Source organism: Sus scrofa, chromosome 1 (genome assembly GCF_054392235.1).
Source record: "Sus scrofa isolate SSC_HxYL_T2T_F1_AM1 chromosome 1, Sscrofa_HxYL_maternal_Yorkshire_Landrace_v2.0, whole genome shotgun sequence".
NCBI classification, from domain to species: domain Eukaryota; kingdom Metazoa; phylum Chordata; class Mammalia; order Artiodactyla; family Suidae; genus Sus; species Sus scrofa.
The window spans coordinates 149,837,959-149,854,993 of NC_139383.1; the positions used below are offsets into that span (position 1 = coordinate 149,837,959).

At 43.5% G+C, this 17,035-nt stretch overlaps 1 protein-coding gene across 10 annotated transcripts in view; it reads right to left on the bottom strand.

Annotated features, from left to right (window-relative positions):
- Positions 1–17,035, bottom strand: part of GABRA5 (gamma-aminobutyric acid type A receptor subunit alpha5) — an 81,999-nt gene that overhangs the window by 47,437 nt on the left and 17,527 nt on the right. For all 10 annotated transcript variants that reach the window (XM_005654471.4, XM_003121648.5, XM_005654467.4 and 7 more), the window contains 2 exons: positions 16,183–16,250; positions 15,845–16,065 (listed from right to left, as the gene is read on the bottom strand). In XM_005654471.4, the coding sequence (XP_005654528.1) occupies positions 15,845–16,065; positions 16,183–16,250 (289 nt within the window). The remainder of the gene's footprint in view (positions 1–15,844; positions 16,066–16,182; positions 16,251–17,035) is intronic.

Genomic DNA, 17,035 nt, shown 5'->3' on the forward strand with positions numbered 1-17,035 from the left:
GGAAACTGAGACGGTGCTGTTAATCGTCCAGGCTTCTGCACTCAGATGAATAATTCAGGGGAGTTCCCACTGGAGCTTAGCAAGTTAGGAACCTGACATAGTGTCTGTGAGGATGTGGGTTTGATCTCCGGCTTCACTCAGTGGGTTAAGGATCCAGTGTGCAAGATGCAGCATTGGTCACAGATGTGGCTTGGATCTGGCATTGCTGTGGCTGTGGTGTAGGCCGGCAGCTGCAGCTCCGATTAGATCCCTAGCCTGGGAACTTCCATATGCCATGGATGTGCCCATAAAAAGAAAAAAAAATGCATGAATAATTCAGAATGACTCCCAGAGAGCCAGACGTCTGTCAAGTGCAGTGGAGGTGAGGGGCCTGAGTGAGCTAGCCAGCTGGGCATGGCATGAATGAATGGGAGTAGCCAGGGCTGGAAAAGAAGGGCCAGTGCCAGAGGACAGAGAAGGAAGAGGAACTAGCTGGTCAACATAAAACTCGCAAGCAGTTGCTATTTGGGAAGAACTCTGGACTGCATTTCAGACCTTGGCAGCTGTGCATGAGGCTGTGGGGGGTCCTACGGGCCACTGGGAACTTGGGGCCACAGAGGACGAAATCAATGCTTGTGTTTTACAGCATATAGGTAAACAGACAGGTTGGGTCGTGGAAACAGAGGAACTTTCAGAGAAGAAACCCAGGAATGAGACAAGAAGGCAAAACACCAGAGCATAGGGTGCTCGGTCGGCCTGGCTGTGCCTCTAGGTCTGTGTAGCTTTAAAAGGGTCTCAAGACTTCGTTCGACTCCCTAGAGAACAAGGCAAAATACATGCCCAACCTCCCACTGGAGGGCATACCGCACACCTCAAGTGGCTGAAATGACAGGTTTTGGCATCTTCCTGATGTGACAGGAAAGGAAGACACAGGAAAACACAGGTTTATTAGGCAGTGACAGGGGAACACTTATGGAGAGAGTTCAAGCCCTGAGATGCAGAAGGCCAAGAATTTTTGTTGTTATTGTTGTTTTAAGGTCTCATCTGTGGTATATGGAAGTTCCTAGGCTAGAGAGGGGGAATCGGAAATACAGCTGCCGGCCTATACCACAGCCATAGCAATATGGGATCCAAGCTGCATCTGTGACCTACACCACAGCTCAAGGCAACACCAGATGACTAACCCACTGATCGAGGCCAGGGATCAAACGCTCATCCTCATGGATACTAATCGGGTTTGTTGCCACTGAACCACAATAGGAACTCCCAAGAAATTAAGTCAAAGGAGAGTGAGGGGGACTGGATCTGACAGGGTTGATTCTTGATACCAAGGATCAGCTTCTATGAACAAGTGATGGAGAAAGTACAAGAGCCTGAAGATGTGTGAGCCCCACGTGCTGCCTGCCTGTCACAGGAGAACAGGGATACCTATGACTTTAAGACATCTGAGAAGAAAAGAAGTAGCCAGTCTGTGGTGTCAGGAAAGGTTGGGCTTCTTTCCCTGGAACTTGCAAGTGGCCCAAAGCAGGTTTCCTTTGAATTGGTCCTCATCCACCTTTTAGGTCTATTCTTCTAAGATCTCATCACATACTTTTAAAAACTACTTCACTCTGACTCCTATTTTCATATTTTTGCACATTTTTGTCCCTATGTCTAGCATACCCTCACCCTGAATTCAGCAGTTGCAGCCGACTCAAGACAGCTGTCCATCACTCCCTGTTAACCTACCCTGCCCACTAGCCCAGAAGGCAGAACCCTCCTGTCATCTCTCCAGACATGCCTGCCACCAACACCATGACATCCAGGTTCCAGGGTGTGATGGGGTGTGATGCACCTTAAAACAGTGGCTCAGGACACCCAGCCACTGCCACTTTGTCCTTCTGGCCACAACTACAAAGGGACTTAGAGAAACCTTTCCTGGGCTCCCGCTGAACCTAAAAGGGCCCCTCCTATGAGTCTCTCCCAAGTCCTTTTTCTTCTCTGTATTTTAATACCAACAGAAAACAACATTCCCTAAGTTTATACATAAAGGTATGTGTTTATTGTTCTTATTAATATTTCTGGGAAGCACTGTGGGAAAAAAATTGATTCAACTGGAAAAAATGTTTGATAATAAAAATTAGATTAGCAATGTTTATTTTCTTGTTGGACGTCTTTAAAAATATTTATAGTCTATTTGATTATTCACACATTTAAAATGTGCATTTTTTTTGCCATGCCCACAGCATGCAGAAGTTCCCAGCCAGGGATCAAACCTGTGCTACAGAAGTGACAATGCCAGATCCTTAACCCATGAAACCACCAGGGAGCTCTTTAAAATGCTTTTTTTTAAAAAACAATCACTCCACCAGGAGTTCCCCAGTGGCCTAGCATTATAAGGACTTGGTATTGTCATGGTGGCATGGGTGTGGCCAAAAAAATTAATTAAAAAATAAAAATTACCCCATTAAAAGATTGCAGGGGAGGTACGTCATCGTTTTGGAGACCCAAGTCTCCACTCCCCACAAAGATCAACAATTAAACAGTTATCTATGAACAAAATCAGCTGAGACAGGTCGAGAGCCCACTTTCCACTTCCAGGAAAGGAAGAGCTGAGTGAGCCATCAGGTTTCCTGCCGTTCTGGGCACCATGCCAAGGTCCTGCCTCACCCACACCCAACCAAGACTGGCAGAGCTGGGTGTCCAGACAGTGGGGAGACAGTGCTTCACAGTGACCTGCTCTGCAGACAAAACTAGTGATGCTGTCACTGAGGAAACCAAAGGCCTGCACAGCCACCACTGAACCCCAGAAGATTTTTCCAGCTTTCACCCCATAGGGATTTCACTGACACCAGCCTGAGTCACCTGCCCGAGTTTGTCCTCAGTACCTCCCCTGTCCACCTGACAAAGCCTGGACACCACACCAGCAGTCAGCCTAGGCCTCTACAGCTGAAGAAGTTCCAGCCTAGACATCCACCATGGATGCCCATAACCATGCATGCTCTGGAGGCCAGCCCCTCCAGCATGCTGTTCACATTGCTGGCCTCCATGACAGAGAGCACACCCAGGAGAGACTGCAAGCATGGGGGGCGCACAGAAAGCCAAAGTCTCACAACTGCTTGTTGACCTGTATCAGGTCCTGTCTTCTGTCACTGTCCTGCACCACTGTGATGGCCCCTCCAGCAGTGCACCAACACACCCCCAGCCCGACCTGTCAACTGTCTCTACTGCCTCACGTCTGTGGCATGATCTAGCAACCTCTAGTGCACACAGAGAGCCAGGGCCCTCAGAGCTGCCAGTGAGCCCACAGTCGACTCAGGACTTGCTGCTTGTCCTGGCCCCCACCACTACATGCGCATCGGCAACTGGCCTCTGCAGCTGGGTGTGTGCACACCACCGGATCTGGCCACCACCACAACCGCGTATCAAAACTATAACAAGCAACAAACAAAGGTCATTATATAATGACAACAGGTCAATTCATCAAGATGATATAACAATCCTAAATATACATGCACCCAACATCGGAACACCTAAATATACCAAACAAGTATTAACAGAGCTGATGGGAGAAACAGACAATACCATAATAATAGGGAACTTTCAATAATATATACATTATCCAGACAGGAAAGGAAGAAGGAAAGTCTAGGGTCACTGCTGTGGTGCAAGTTTGATCCCTGGCCTGGGAACTTCCATGTGTCACAGGTAGAGCCAAAAAAATAAAGAATTAAAATTAAAATGTGCCTCAATATAATAAAGGCAATACATGACAGGCCCATTGCTAACATCACACTCAATGGTGAAAGTTTGAAAGATTTTCCTCTAAGAGCAGGAACAAGACAAGAGTGCTCACTCTTACCAGTCCCGGCCAGAGTAATCCGGCAAGGGAAAGAAACACAAGGCACACACATCAGAAAAAACTAAAATTATCTTTGTTTACAAATGATATGACCTTATACATAGGAAATCCTAAAAACTCCATCAAAAACCTGTTAGAACTGATCAATTAATTCAGTAAAGTTTCAAGGTACAAAGTCAACAAACAGAAGTCAACTGCATTTCTGTATGCTAATAACAAAACCTCTAAAAAGGAAATAAAGAGAAATCCCATTTTCAATAGCACCAAAAAAAAAAAAATTTAGGAATAAATTTACCCAAAGAGGTAAAAGATCTTATTCACTGCAAATGATTTTGATGAAAGAAACTGAAAAAGATACAAACAAATGGGAAAAAAAAAACCTCATGTTCATAGATTGGAAGAATCAATATTGTTAAGATATCCATATTACCCAAAGGCATCTATATATTCAATGTAATGTCTACAAAAATTTCAAAGGCATTTTTTCACAGAGATAGAAAAACAATCCTAAAATTCGTATGAGACCACAAAGACTTTGAATAGCTAAAGTCATCCTGAGAAAGACGAACAAAGCTGCAGGCATCACACCTCCAGATTTCAACTATACTATAAGGCTACAGTAATCAAAGCAGTGTGGCATTGGCTTAAATACAGAAACACAGACTAATGGAACAGAATTGAGAGTCCATTCAATCCCTCAAACATACAGTCAATTAACATTTGACAGGTAAGCCAAGAATATTCATTGGGAAGAGAATAATCTTGTCAATGCTTAGTGTTGAGAAAACTGGATAACCACATGCATAAGAATAAAATCAAATCCATATGTCACACTACTCATAAAAAATAACCTGAAATAGATCAAATACTTAAACATAAGACTTGATACCATAAAACTGCTCGAATAGGATTTTTATTGCCTTGACACTGGTCTTGGCAATAATTTTTTGGACATAACTAAAGCAAAAAAGAGTAAGTTGGGACTACACAAACCAAAATACTTTTGCGGATCAAAAGAAATAATCATCAAAATGAAAAGGCAACCTATGGAATGGGAGAAAATATTTGCAAATCATCTATCTGATAAGTTATTTTCCAAAACATGTAAAGAGTTCATACAATTCAGTAGCAAAACCCGAACAATCCAATTTTTTAAATGGGCAGAAGAACTGAAAAGATATTCTCCATAGACATTTAGGTGGCCAACAGGTACCTGGAAAGATGCTCAGCATCACTGCTGATTAGGGAATTGCAAATCAAAACAACAATGAAATACCATCTCACACCTGTCAGAATGGCTATCATCAAAAAGTCAAGAGATAACAAGTGTCGGCGAGTCTGTGGAAAAAAGGGAACCCTCTTACACTGTTAGTGGGAATATAAGTTGGTGTCCTCAAAAAAGTTAAAAATAGAACTACCATATGATTCCTACTTTTGGGAATATTTCCAAAGGAAGTGAAAACACTAATTCCAAGAGATACCTACACTCCCATGTTCACTGAAGGTTTTTTTTTTTTTTTTTTCCACAATAGACAAGATATAAAAACAACCTAAATGTCCTTCTCTGGATGACTGGATAAAGAGGATGTGATATATACACACACATCTACATACAACAGAATATTGTTCGGTTATGAGAAAAAAAAATTCTTCCATTTGCATCCACTTGGATGAAGCTTGAAGGCATTATGCTAAATGGAATATATCAGGGAAAGACAAATACTACATGATACCACTTACCTGTGGAATGTAAAATAGCCGAACTTATAGAAATGAGAGTAGACGGGGCTGTAGGGTAGGATAGATGGGGAAATGTTGGTAAAAAGGTACAAACTCCTATTTAAAAAATGAGACAGTTCCCATCATGGCTCAGAGGAAACAAATTTGACTAATATCCATGAGGATGAGGGTTAGATCCCTGGCCTTGCTCAGTGGGTTAAGGATCTGGTGTTGCCGTGAGCTGTGGTATAGGTTGCAGATGCAGCTTGGATCTGGTGTTGCTGTGGCTGTGGCGTAGGCTGGCAGCTGTAGCTCTGATTCGACCCCTAGCCTGGAACTTCCATATGCCACTGGTGCAGCCCTAAAAAGCAAAAAAAAGAAAAAAAAAAAAAGTAAGTTCTAGGTATAATGTGGAAGCAAGGTAATTTAGTTATAATACTGCTTTACACAATTGAAAGTTGCTAAGCAAGTAGATCTAAAGCACTCTCACCACAAAAAAGATAATGGTGATTGTGTGATGTGATGGAAGTGTTTTCAAATATTGTGGTGGTTATCCTTTTGCAATACAGAAGGTATCAAAGCAACAAGTGTACACCTTGATCTCATTCAGCCTTATAAGTCAATTATCTCAATAAAGCTAGAAAATAAATACACTAAAAACGTTGTATCTGGAGAACAAATACGTTGTATCTGGTTGCCAAGGAAGAGGAGGTTTGGGGGACAGATAGAGTGGGAGGTTGGGGTTAGCAGATGTAAGCTCTAATACATGGGATAATCAACAAGACCTCGCTGTAGAACACAGAGAACTATATTCTATGTCTTATGATAAACCACAATGGAAAGTATTTTTTTGTTTTGTTTTTTGTCTTTTGTCTTTTTAGGGCTGAACCTGTGGAGGTTCCCAGGCTAGGGGTCGAATTGGAGCTACAGCTGCTGGCCTACACCACAGCCACAGCAATGCCAGATCTGAGCCACATTTGCACCCTAGACCACAGCTCATGGCAATGCCGGATCCTTAACCCATTGAGCAAGGGCAGGGATTGAACCCACAACCTCATGGTTCCTAGTCAGATTCGTTTCCGCTTTGCCACAATGGGAACTCTGGAAAGTATTTTTTTTTTTTTTTATAGCTGCACCTGCAGCATATGGAAATTCCCAGGCCAAAGACTGAATCAGAGCCAAAGCTGCGACCTATGGCTGCTGCTGCAGAAACACCAGATCCTTTAACCTACTGCACAGAGCCCAGGGATCAAACTCAAACCTCTGCAGTAACCAGAGCCACTGCAATCAGATACTTAACTCACTGCACTGTGGCAGCAACTCCCAGAAAAGAATATTTTTTTAAAGAATGAGTATATATGTATAACTGAATCACTTTGCTGTCAGCAGAAATTAACACAACATTATAAATCAATAATACTTAAAATGCAAAGTGCAAAAAATATATACAATGGAACATTACTCAGTCATTAAAATGAAATAATGCCATTTACTGCAATAGGGACCTAGGAATTATCATATTAAGTGAGGTAAGCAGACAGAGAAAGACAAATCACATGATACCACTTATATGTGGGATCTAATTTTTTTTTTTGGTGGTGTAGTGGCTTTTGGAACTTCCTGGGCCATGGATGGAACTGTGCCACAGTGCTGACCTGAATGCTGAGCAGTGACCCTTAACTGCTAGGCCACTGGGCAACTCTTCAATGTTTTACATTAAGTTTAACATTAAGGTACAGTGGCTACTGTGTCAGACAGCACAGATTAAAACAAAATCCCAAACTCCTGACTCCACGCCACTTGGGAAATATTCTGAGCACCAAGGACTTGGACTCTTTGTTCTTCTCCATCAATGTCAGACATAGGCATAATCATTTTCTGGGTAAATGCAGAAGTCCTCACAGCATGGGCCACATAACTGAGAGATAGAAATGTGATACCACCCGAGGTACCTGGTTGAAATCTTGGATGATCTTAAACTCACAGCATGGGCAGAGCAGACATGGGACAAGACCACCAACTGCAGCACACTGAAGGACCCTGCATGTTTCCCCAGGGGAGGGACAGGAGGACTTTTCAGTAGCCCTTGGACACTGAGCCAGTGGCTTGGTGGGAGGTGCAGGCTGGTTGCATGCTGCTGAGAGTGTGGGGCTAAGGGCGGATTTCCAGGCTCTGAGAAACTGCAGCTCGTGGGAACTGTTTCCAGAAACGAAGTGCTTTGCTTCCCCTGAAAATGCTTTCGTGAAATCTGTGCTTTACTTGGGTCTGAAACAAGGCACTCTGGATAGCCAGCCCATTCCTCCTCAATATAAGTGGATGGGGCTCCACCTGGTGGCAACTATTTTCACCTGTGTTGGCTGAATAGCGTGAATCGCTTGAAGGCTGTTTCTTGGCTGTTACATTAAGTGAGTGTAGGCAGTTGAGTAGGGCATTTGGGCTTTATGAATGGACTAATTCCTGTGTATTCATTTTTACCTGCTTCATTTGCTTCATCTATCCACAGAGATAATGATGGTATCAGATTCTTTGGGTGTCTAGAGGGTTAGATGAATTTATATTTATAAAGTATCTGGCACTTCATAAAGGCTATGAAAAGTGATTAGCTGCCCACGTCAAGTGGTTCTTTCCCCCTGACATTACTAAAGGCTGGACCTCAGCTTTGTGAGGCTGGGGATGGGGCCTGGGACCAAGACCCGAGCCAGTGGCTCTCTATGCCTTTCTCCCTGTGGCCTCTTAGGAGAGGTCCCTAGAGATTCCTTGACATCTTGTGGCAGCTTTGGCCCTTTCGACAAAAGTCCCTGCCTGGTGAGGGACCTCTGAGACTCCAGCCCAAGACAGCACAGTGCCAGCAGCCTGGAATGGAGTGTCTGATAGCTTGCATGGGGTCAGAACCTAAAAAGAAAAATGTGCTGGAGCTGACCTACTTGCAAAGGATGAAGTGGCCCGATCTTGTCCACAAGTCTAGACTGACTGGAGTGAACTGACCTGGGATAATTCCAGCATGTTTTCAAATCAAATAGGCAAGAAACTGGAATTAAGATTTCCTCATTTGTAACCCCAAAGAACAATTTGTTAACCCGACATAAACTTGAATTTACATACACCTGGCAGAATCCTGGCAGTCAGCATGTCTGTGGGAGAGAAATTTTCTAGATCTCACTTCTAAATACCCCCAGCTAAGGTCTGAGTGGTGAGACCGCCTGGGTTAAGAAAGGTCATGGCTCAATGGCAACAAACTCAACTAATAAACATGAGGATCTGGGTTCGATCCCTGGCCTCGCTCAGTGGGTTAAGTATCCAGTGTTGCTGTGAGCTGTGGTGTAGGTCTCAGACACGGCTTGGATCCTGCATCGCCGTGTCTGAGGTGTAGATGCAGCTATAGCTCTGATTTGACCCCTAACCTGGGACTTTGCATATGCTGCAGGTAAGGCCCTAAAAAAAAAAAAAAAAAAAAAGAAAGAAAGAAAAGAAAAAGAAAAAGAAAGTTGGTCTTCTTTCCTCCATCATTGTTTACTCTTTCATGAGCAGTAAATTCCTCCTGAGGGTTGGCCCAGGAGCCAGACACCCAGAGCCCATGGACTGTAGGAAATTACACAGAATTATGTGTAATCAAGACATGAGCTCTCTCCCAAGTTGCTCAGAAGTTCAGCCTGGATATCAAATGCAGCTGCAAAGCTGCAAAGGTGACTCTGGCCAAGATAAGCTGGGAGCAGCCAGTAGAAGACCTAGAGCTGTGGAGCAGGGGGCTTTGGGGAGCCATCTGGGGACGTCTGGGTGCCATGGGCCTGAGGAAACTGATGGAGAGTGAGTGCGCACACCCGCTGGGGAGTCGGAGGTGGGGGCCATGCTGTACAGCCAAGTCCTAGGCTCCACATTTAGGAGCAAAGGTCACCCTCAAGCAAGGGAAAGACAAAAACTGAGGTGTCCAGGGAATCTGGGGCTGAGTAACTGATACCCTTGGGGTCCTCTATTGCTGATCACATCTCATGCAGCAAAATGGGCTGGTCCTTCATTTTCCTTTTTACAAGGTGTCAGTGAGGAAGTAACAGAAACCATCCCTCCTCTCACTGCTGGGGGGAGAGGAATTGGTGCAGGTTTCCTAGACAGCAATGTAGAACTATGTATTGAAAGGTTGGTCATTTGGCCAATTCTTGGAATTGATCCAAGTGACAGGATTATGTGCACAGTGGGAATCTGACTACAGTGGCTTGAGCTGCTGCAGAGATGGGAGTTCAATCCCTGGCCCAGTGCAGGAGGTTAAAGGATCTGGCATTGTTGCAGCTGTGGCTTAGGTTGCAACTGCAGTTCAGATTCATTCCCTAGCCAGGAAACTTCCATATGCCACGGGTGGGACCATAAAAAAAAAAAAAAAAAAAAAAAAAAACAAAGAAAAAAGAAAAATTACAAAGCTTACTTACAAAACAATTTTCTGAGAATAACACCACTCAAAAGCTACGGAGAGTATATGTGGACACACAAAGGTTTACACAAGTGTATGCATGCACGTGATACACACCAAACTCTGAACATGGATTTTTTTGGGGGGGGTCTGAGTGTCAAGACTGTATTTCATATTTGGTGATTTTTCCATGTTTTACAAATATTTAACTCATACATTGATTCTGGTCACTAAAATGTTATCTTAAAGATGTCAAGATTTGGGCAATATAGCTGTTGGGGTCATGAAAGACATTATTAACTAGACACTGGTGTTATAAGTGGGGCTGTAGATACAGCGGCTGTATAAAGTGTATATACACATACATGTACATACCAGTGCTTAGTTACAAACCTTTACTTTTATATGTATAACTCCCTTCAAACATATTACCCACAAATCAAACATATGAAACATGTACATTGATTCCCTTCAAGTAAATTACTTATACTAACCAATTGTGATGCAAAAAATGTGACTGTGCTACCTCCCAGTGGCCATTCAAGGAATAGCTGTGTTTACAATCAGATTTTCAAACTGACATGCTCAAGACCCTGCAACTATAGGGCATTGAAAGAAAGAAACAAATAACCAAACCATGGTTCTCAGAGATTAAAGTAAAATGACCATGAACTCATGACCACTAAATTATAGAGTCCAGACTTGAACTTAAATCAGCCTAACTCCAAAAACCATGCTTTTTTCTCTTCATATTGCTCCAATGCAAAGCATTGTTTTCCCCAACAGCGAAAATCTGAATGGAGTGTGAACAATCACAAAAATATTCCATTCTCTTCAGTGAACTTGAAAATCATTCAAATTCAAATTCAAATTTTCCAAACTGAAACATAAAGAGAAAAAATAATGAACAAAACAGAAGAGAATACGTAAAGCTGTGGGACAATATCAAGAAATGTAAGATGCCCGCAAGTGGAATATCAGAAGAAAAAAAGAATGGAGCAGAAGAGATATTTGAAATAATAATATTCAAGAGCTTTCCAAAATGAGTGACAAAAGGTCTAGGAAGCTTAGGATACCACACGAGATAAACACTAAAAAAACCCCGAGCATGGACATAATATATTCAAAAAACACAACACCAAAGACAAAGAGAAAATCCTGGAAGAACAAATAAAATCAGTCTTGAAAACTCTCTGATTATGTCAATGTGGTACTAGCATGTGAGCTATATATACAGACTATCTCTAGGCAATAATAAATTTCATATACTGTGCATATACAGACAAACCTTGGAGATATTGTCTGGGTGTTGGGTTGTAGGTCACTGCAATAAAGTTTTATCAGAATAAAAAATGCCTTTATTATTTATCACAATAAAAAAATGCCTTTCTCCATATAAAAATAGCCAAGGGGACTACAGAGTGTGCCAGAGTGACAATGCAGAGGGCCCTGCTCTGTCCCAAGTGCAGGGCACTGTGTTACCCACAATGGCACAGTCGCCAGCACACTAAAGTGTTTGCCCACATCTTTCTGCTACATGGGCGTGGCACCGTGATCTTGGGTGGAACAGCCGTCAAGTGGTACTAGCAAAGCCTTCCTTCTAGTAAGTATTCTTTATTTTATTTTATTTTATTTTTATTTTTGTCTTTTTGCTATTTCTTTGGGCCGCTTCCACGGCATATGAAGGTTCCCAGGCTAGGGGTCTAATAGGAGCTGTAGCCGCCGGCCTACGCCAGAGCCACAGCAATGCAGGATCCGAGCCACGTCTGCAACCTACACCACAGCTCACGGCAACGCCGGATCGTCAACCCACTGAGCAAGGGCAGGGATCGAACCCGCAACCTCATGGTTCCTAGTCAGATTCGTTAACCACTGCGCCACGACGGGAACTCCTGTTCTTTAAAAATATTTGTTTTTAGAGAGTTCCCGTTGTGGCTCAGTGGTAGCAAACCTGACCAGGACCCATGAAGATGCTGGTTCGATCCCTGGCCTCACTCAGTGGGCTAAGGACCTGGTGTTGCTGTGAGCTGTGGTGTATGCTGAAGACTCAGCTCGGATCCCACATTGCTATGGCTGTGATGTAGGCCGGCAACTGTAGCACCAATTCGACCCCTAGCTCGGGAACTTGCATATGCTGCAGGTACAGCCCTAAAAAGCAAAAAATTAATAAATAAATAAAATTAAAAAAATAAAAAAGTATTATTTAAAAAAATTAAAGTATAGTTGATTACAGGTTGTGCCAATTTCCGCTGTACAGCTAGTAAGTTCTTTCTTGCCTGCTGTGGTTCCTACATGGACACTAAGTAAGAGTGACTGACTCTTCTGCTGGGAACTCAAAGACCAGCGGATTAGGTTCTAAGATGGTCCACATAAGAGTCTGCCCCTTCAGAGGGTGTGGAGGAAATGGAGATGAGAGGTGCTCATTGTCTCCGTATTATAAGGAAAATGTGTCTCAGATGTGCATGTCCCCCGAGAGATGTGGTCACCCTGGACTGCCCAGCCTTGCTGGGGAGTGGCATCAGAATCCACTGCTACTCAGTGATGACTAAAAATTCTACTCAAAAAAAAAAAAAATTAGCGAGGCTGGCCAGAGGGACAGTCATTCAGTCACTGCGTGGACTGAAGTCAAGCTCTGGGATCTGTGCCTCTTCCCTCTCCAGTCCAGGCAAGGACAACCCAGGGAGACCATGGTGTTGAGGGTTCCTTTGAGGATGCCTGGCCACCAGCCTGCTGCCTGATGCACAACTCTAAGGATGGTTCTGGAAAACACATCATTTTGCTTGCCACAAGACTATCCTGGAAGAAGCTGCTTGGCACTTCATATGTCCTCTCCTTGAGGGTCCAACAGGACGTGTGTGTCGCTTTCTTTGGGCTTTACCCTGAGCAGCTGGTGACTATAGGTCCTGTAAGCAGATCAGGCATTGGTGGTAGGAAGTGCCTCAGAACTGAAATTGTAGATTACCTCGAAGCAAACGCTTAAGGCTTTTTAGAAGACTTTGGGGGTGCAAATGGTATCAATGGCTTCTGTTCTCTTGGCTTTTTTGAAACCACCTATTTGAAGAATTCCATCTTTCTGAATTGTGTGCGTCTTTGAATATTACTTTAACTGATTAGCATGGTGGGGATTTTACATAACTGAATCCTTCCCATGTATAAGCAGCGCTACAGAGTTACTTTTTAGAAGTTGGTAACAGTGCTTTTTCAAATAGTTCTTGACATTTGTCTCAGGTTAAAAGCGCATCATGTGAACCCTTGTTCTTCACTTTCATGTTTCATCTTTTTAACTGGGTCCAAAGTCTGAACAAACATTTTAAAAGATAGTTTTAGTTGAAAAATAAACAGACTTTTTCTATTTTTCCCAAAGTTTGGTAGCATAAGCAATACGAGCATAAAAGCCTTGGTGCATAAAACTCAGCCCTTCTTCCTAACCATTCCTTAGGATGGACATTACCTAGGAATTACTGGGTCAAAGTATATCATGAGTTTTATAAGACTTGGCAGGAGTGACCCAAGTGCTAAACAGAAAGGATATGTCTCCCGAGTGCTCAGTGACTGTGTGGTCTGCCCTGTCACCAGTTAATTCCTATTGCTATTTCACCATCTTTGCTAAATCAGCAGATTAAAATGCTATCAAACCATAGCTATACAGTTCCATCACATTAAAATTCCTAACCCTTCCAAGTGAAACTATTTCTACTTTCCAAGTGTGACTGAAGAAGAAAAAAGAAAATTGGTTATCAACTTTGCAACCCATGAGCAGCAGGCTTGCACTGCATAAATAGGACAAGTTACTGCTGACAATCTAGTTTTCAGTATCTTCCTTCTGGGCAGGACACTTTTTTTGTTTTTGTTTTGTTTTTTTTTTAGGGCCGCACCTGCAGCATATAGAGTTTCCCAGGCTAGTGGTCGAATTGAAGCTGTAGCTGCAGGCCTAGACCATAGTCACAGCAACTTGGGATCTGAGCTGCGTCTGCAAACTACACCACAGCTCACGGCGATGCCGGATCCTCAACCCAGTGAGCAAGGCCAGAGATTGAACCTGCAACCTCGTGGTCACTAGTCAGATTCATTTCTGCTGCACCATGATGGGAACTCCATGCGCAGGACACCTTAACAAGGGTAACAAGAAGGCCATTATATATCTAATAAGGTGCCATCCTTCCAATTTTCAAATGCAGTGGATAAAACAAGGAAATTGTTCACACTTCAAATCCAATTCCTGCTGCTCCTGCGTCCAGCTATGTGACCTTGGGCTGATTGCCAAACATCTCTGAGCCTCAATCTGTTTGTTAGTTAATGGAAATAGTGTTTCTTAGCTGTCTGGGCTGTCTGAGGACTTCACTTGTCTGTGAAGGTGCCTGGTACACAAACACTCAGTAAGAGGCCCCTGTGCTGCCTCTTCCCCTTCTGGACAAGGGGCTTATCCCAAGACCCTGTCCAAGCAATTGTCCTGTACCAGGTGAAAACATCCTATTGCTATGGGCGATGGACCTAACTGATGTCTCAGGGATAGGAGCCACGTGTCAATGAAGGATACTAACCCATGGGGGCTGGGTATATTTTTATTCTATGAACAGAATGTGGGTGCACAGCAGGTCTACCCAGTGCCCTCTGTGCATGGACCCAGGCATCCTCCAAGATGTGGAACTCCTCTCCAGACCTGATCTCTGCTCACAAAGTGCTCTGGGCTTTATTGCCCAGCCTTCTTTTTCCAAAGAAGGATGACCAAGGACTGTCAACCCTTGAGAAATTTCTCAGCTTTTCACACATTCTTGGCATGCAGAAGGCACTGTCTCGGGCACTGATGTGATGATGTTCACAACTGTCTCCATCTATGGGTGAGGTGTTCAAGATCAATGCGGGGAAAAGGAAAGAGTGAGGACTGGAACAAAATGCCAAGGTGTGTGCATGGATCACTGATCAGAATCCTTATTGGGTTGTTGTCAGAAAAACTGAGTCCTCCTCTCAAATAGGCTTGGGACACAATGTGTCAAAGCGTTCCTCAGAATATGTGTTAGGACATGCAGCCTCTGAAGGTGACTGTATCAATATTATTTTCCACTATGATTAATTATTTTAAATATAAAATGTATTATGAAAAATTGTATCTAAGATAAATTCCAATAACAGTTACATAATTGCACATGCTTTCCTTTTTTTTAAAAAAAAAACCCAACTTGGCTTTAGCTCTTTTTGCTTTTTTGTTGTTGTTCATTTAAAAAAAAAATTTTTTTTTTGGATGTCTACTTAGCTCCATCATTGAAACTGGAAAGATATAAGGGAGTCTTTCTCACAGGTCAATTTTCTGATTTACTCAGATGCAATGAGTAATTCAGAATTTTTTAAGAAATGACTGATGATCACTTTAAATGAGAAATACTAAAATTCAACCTCGGCATTTGAAATATTAAAGCATATAAGAAATGGACTTTAAAACTTCAAATGGGTTGCACAACTGCAATAACAAAAAAGGGTTCTCCTTAGCTTTTTAAAATAAAATTTCTGTAAAATAAAGTTTCTCTACCTTATGTTATCTGGGTTACTATTCCAAAGATGCCCCTGATCTTGAATCAAAGAAACAAGTATAGAAAAGAAATACTATGGACCTATAGTAACCCAAGGAAATGATCTACTTGGACATCAGTCTGTGCAGGTCAAAAGGTAAAAACTACCCCCACGCACAAGTCACAGTCCTCAAACCCACTGCTTTCTGGATGTAGGACTCTTGGGGGAAAATGGTGCAGCCTTGTCCTGGCAAAGGCCACATCACCTGCCTACCCCACCTCTGCGCCTACCTTGCCATCTCCGCATCACCCCGCCTACCCCGCCCATCCCCACCCACCTCTGCCCTCTGGGAGCCCCAGGGCCCTAGCACTTTGGTCACCCGCTGCTCCTCCACCGCTCACCGCATGGTGTAGAGCAGCGTGCCGTCGTCCTCCAGCCGCAGCAGCTTGTTTGGTGTTGTCATGTTGTGGGCAATGGACTTCTTCCCATTGTGGAAGAACGTGTCTGGGGTCCAGATTTTGCTGGCGAGAAGGTTATTGAGAGGGAGGCGCTGCATGGGCCCTTTAAACCGAAGCCTTTCATCTTTCCAGCTTTGTCGGAAAAACACATCAATGGTGTATTCCTAGTGCAAAGGGAGGCAACCAGGTGATGGCTCAGCAGAGGCAGACCCAGGCCAGTGCCTACAGGTGGAGAATGGCCTGGGTGGGGCCCTCCGAATGGGGCCCTCCCAGGGACCTACCATTTCCGTGTCGGACACTGGGCCGAAGCTGGTGACGTAGATGTCCGTTCTCACCTGAGTGATTCGCTCTGAAACAAAGACACAGGTTCCTCACCAGGGCTCCCAGCTCACAATTCAGAGGGACATAATTCTGGGTGTGTGTGGGGGGGGGAGGGGTTGAATGGCGTCAGGGAGCCTGTGTGGACTCTGCTTGTCAAAAACACGGAGAATGTCAAATCCTGTTTTAAGTAAATGTCCCTGTTAAACATGCAAATAATGGAGAAGGACTAACATTTTCCTTGGAGAATGCATTTGCCAGAGGGTCTCTCTCCTTTATGTAATGCAGCAAATTCAAACGTAGCACATCTAAATCAGGGTACTGCACACGCCTGGAAACAGGACATGATTCTCAGCACAAAATTAAACCAATTGTACCCTGAAACCATATTTTACTATTCATTTAGTTTTATCAACTTTATAGGGTCACAGTAAATACTGTGATTATGGCCCTAGTGAAAAATTAAACACAGAGCGTAACAATGTGAACAACTCTGGCAATGAACAGTGGATTTCTGAAAAGGACTCCCATAGATAGAAGGGCATGAAGGTGATTACAAAGTATTTCTTAACACAGGATAACCTCAGCTTCAGTAGCATGTAAGAAGTGGTTCCTCTATAGGTGGACCAGAATGGACAATAGCATTATCTGGAGAGAAAAGTGACTTTGCAGGGAGACCACTTTCCCTGGCTTCTGGCATCTGCAAACTGGTAATATGCAGGAGCCTTGGCAACCCCATCAATTCAAACTCCTAGCAGGGAACCTCTTTGAGGAATCATGTGAGTCACAGCAAACATGAGCTTGAGACTGGGTTTA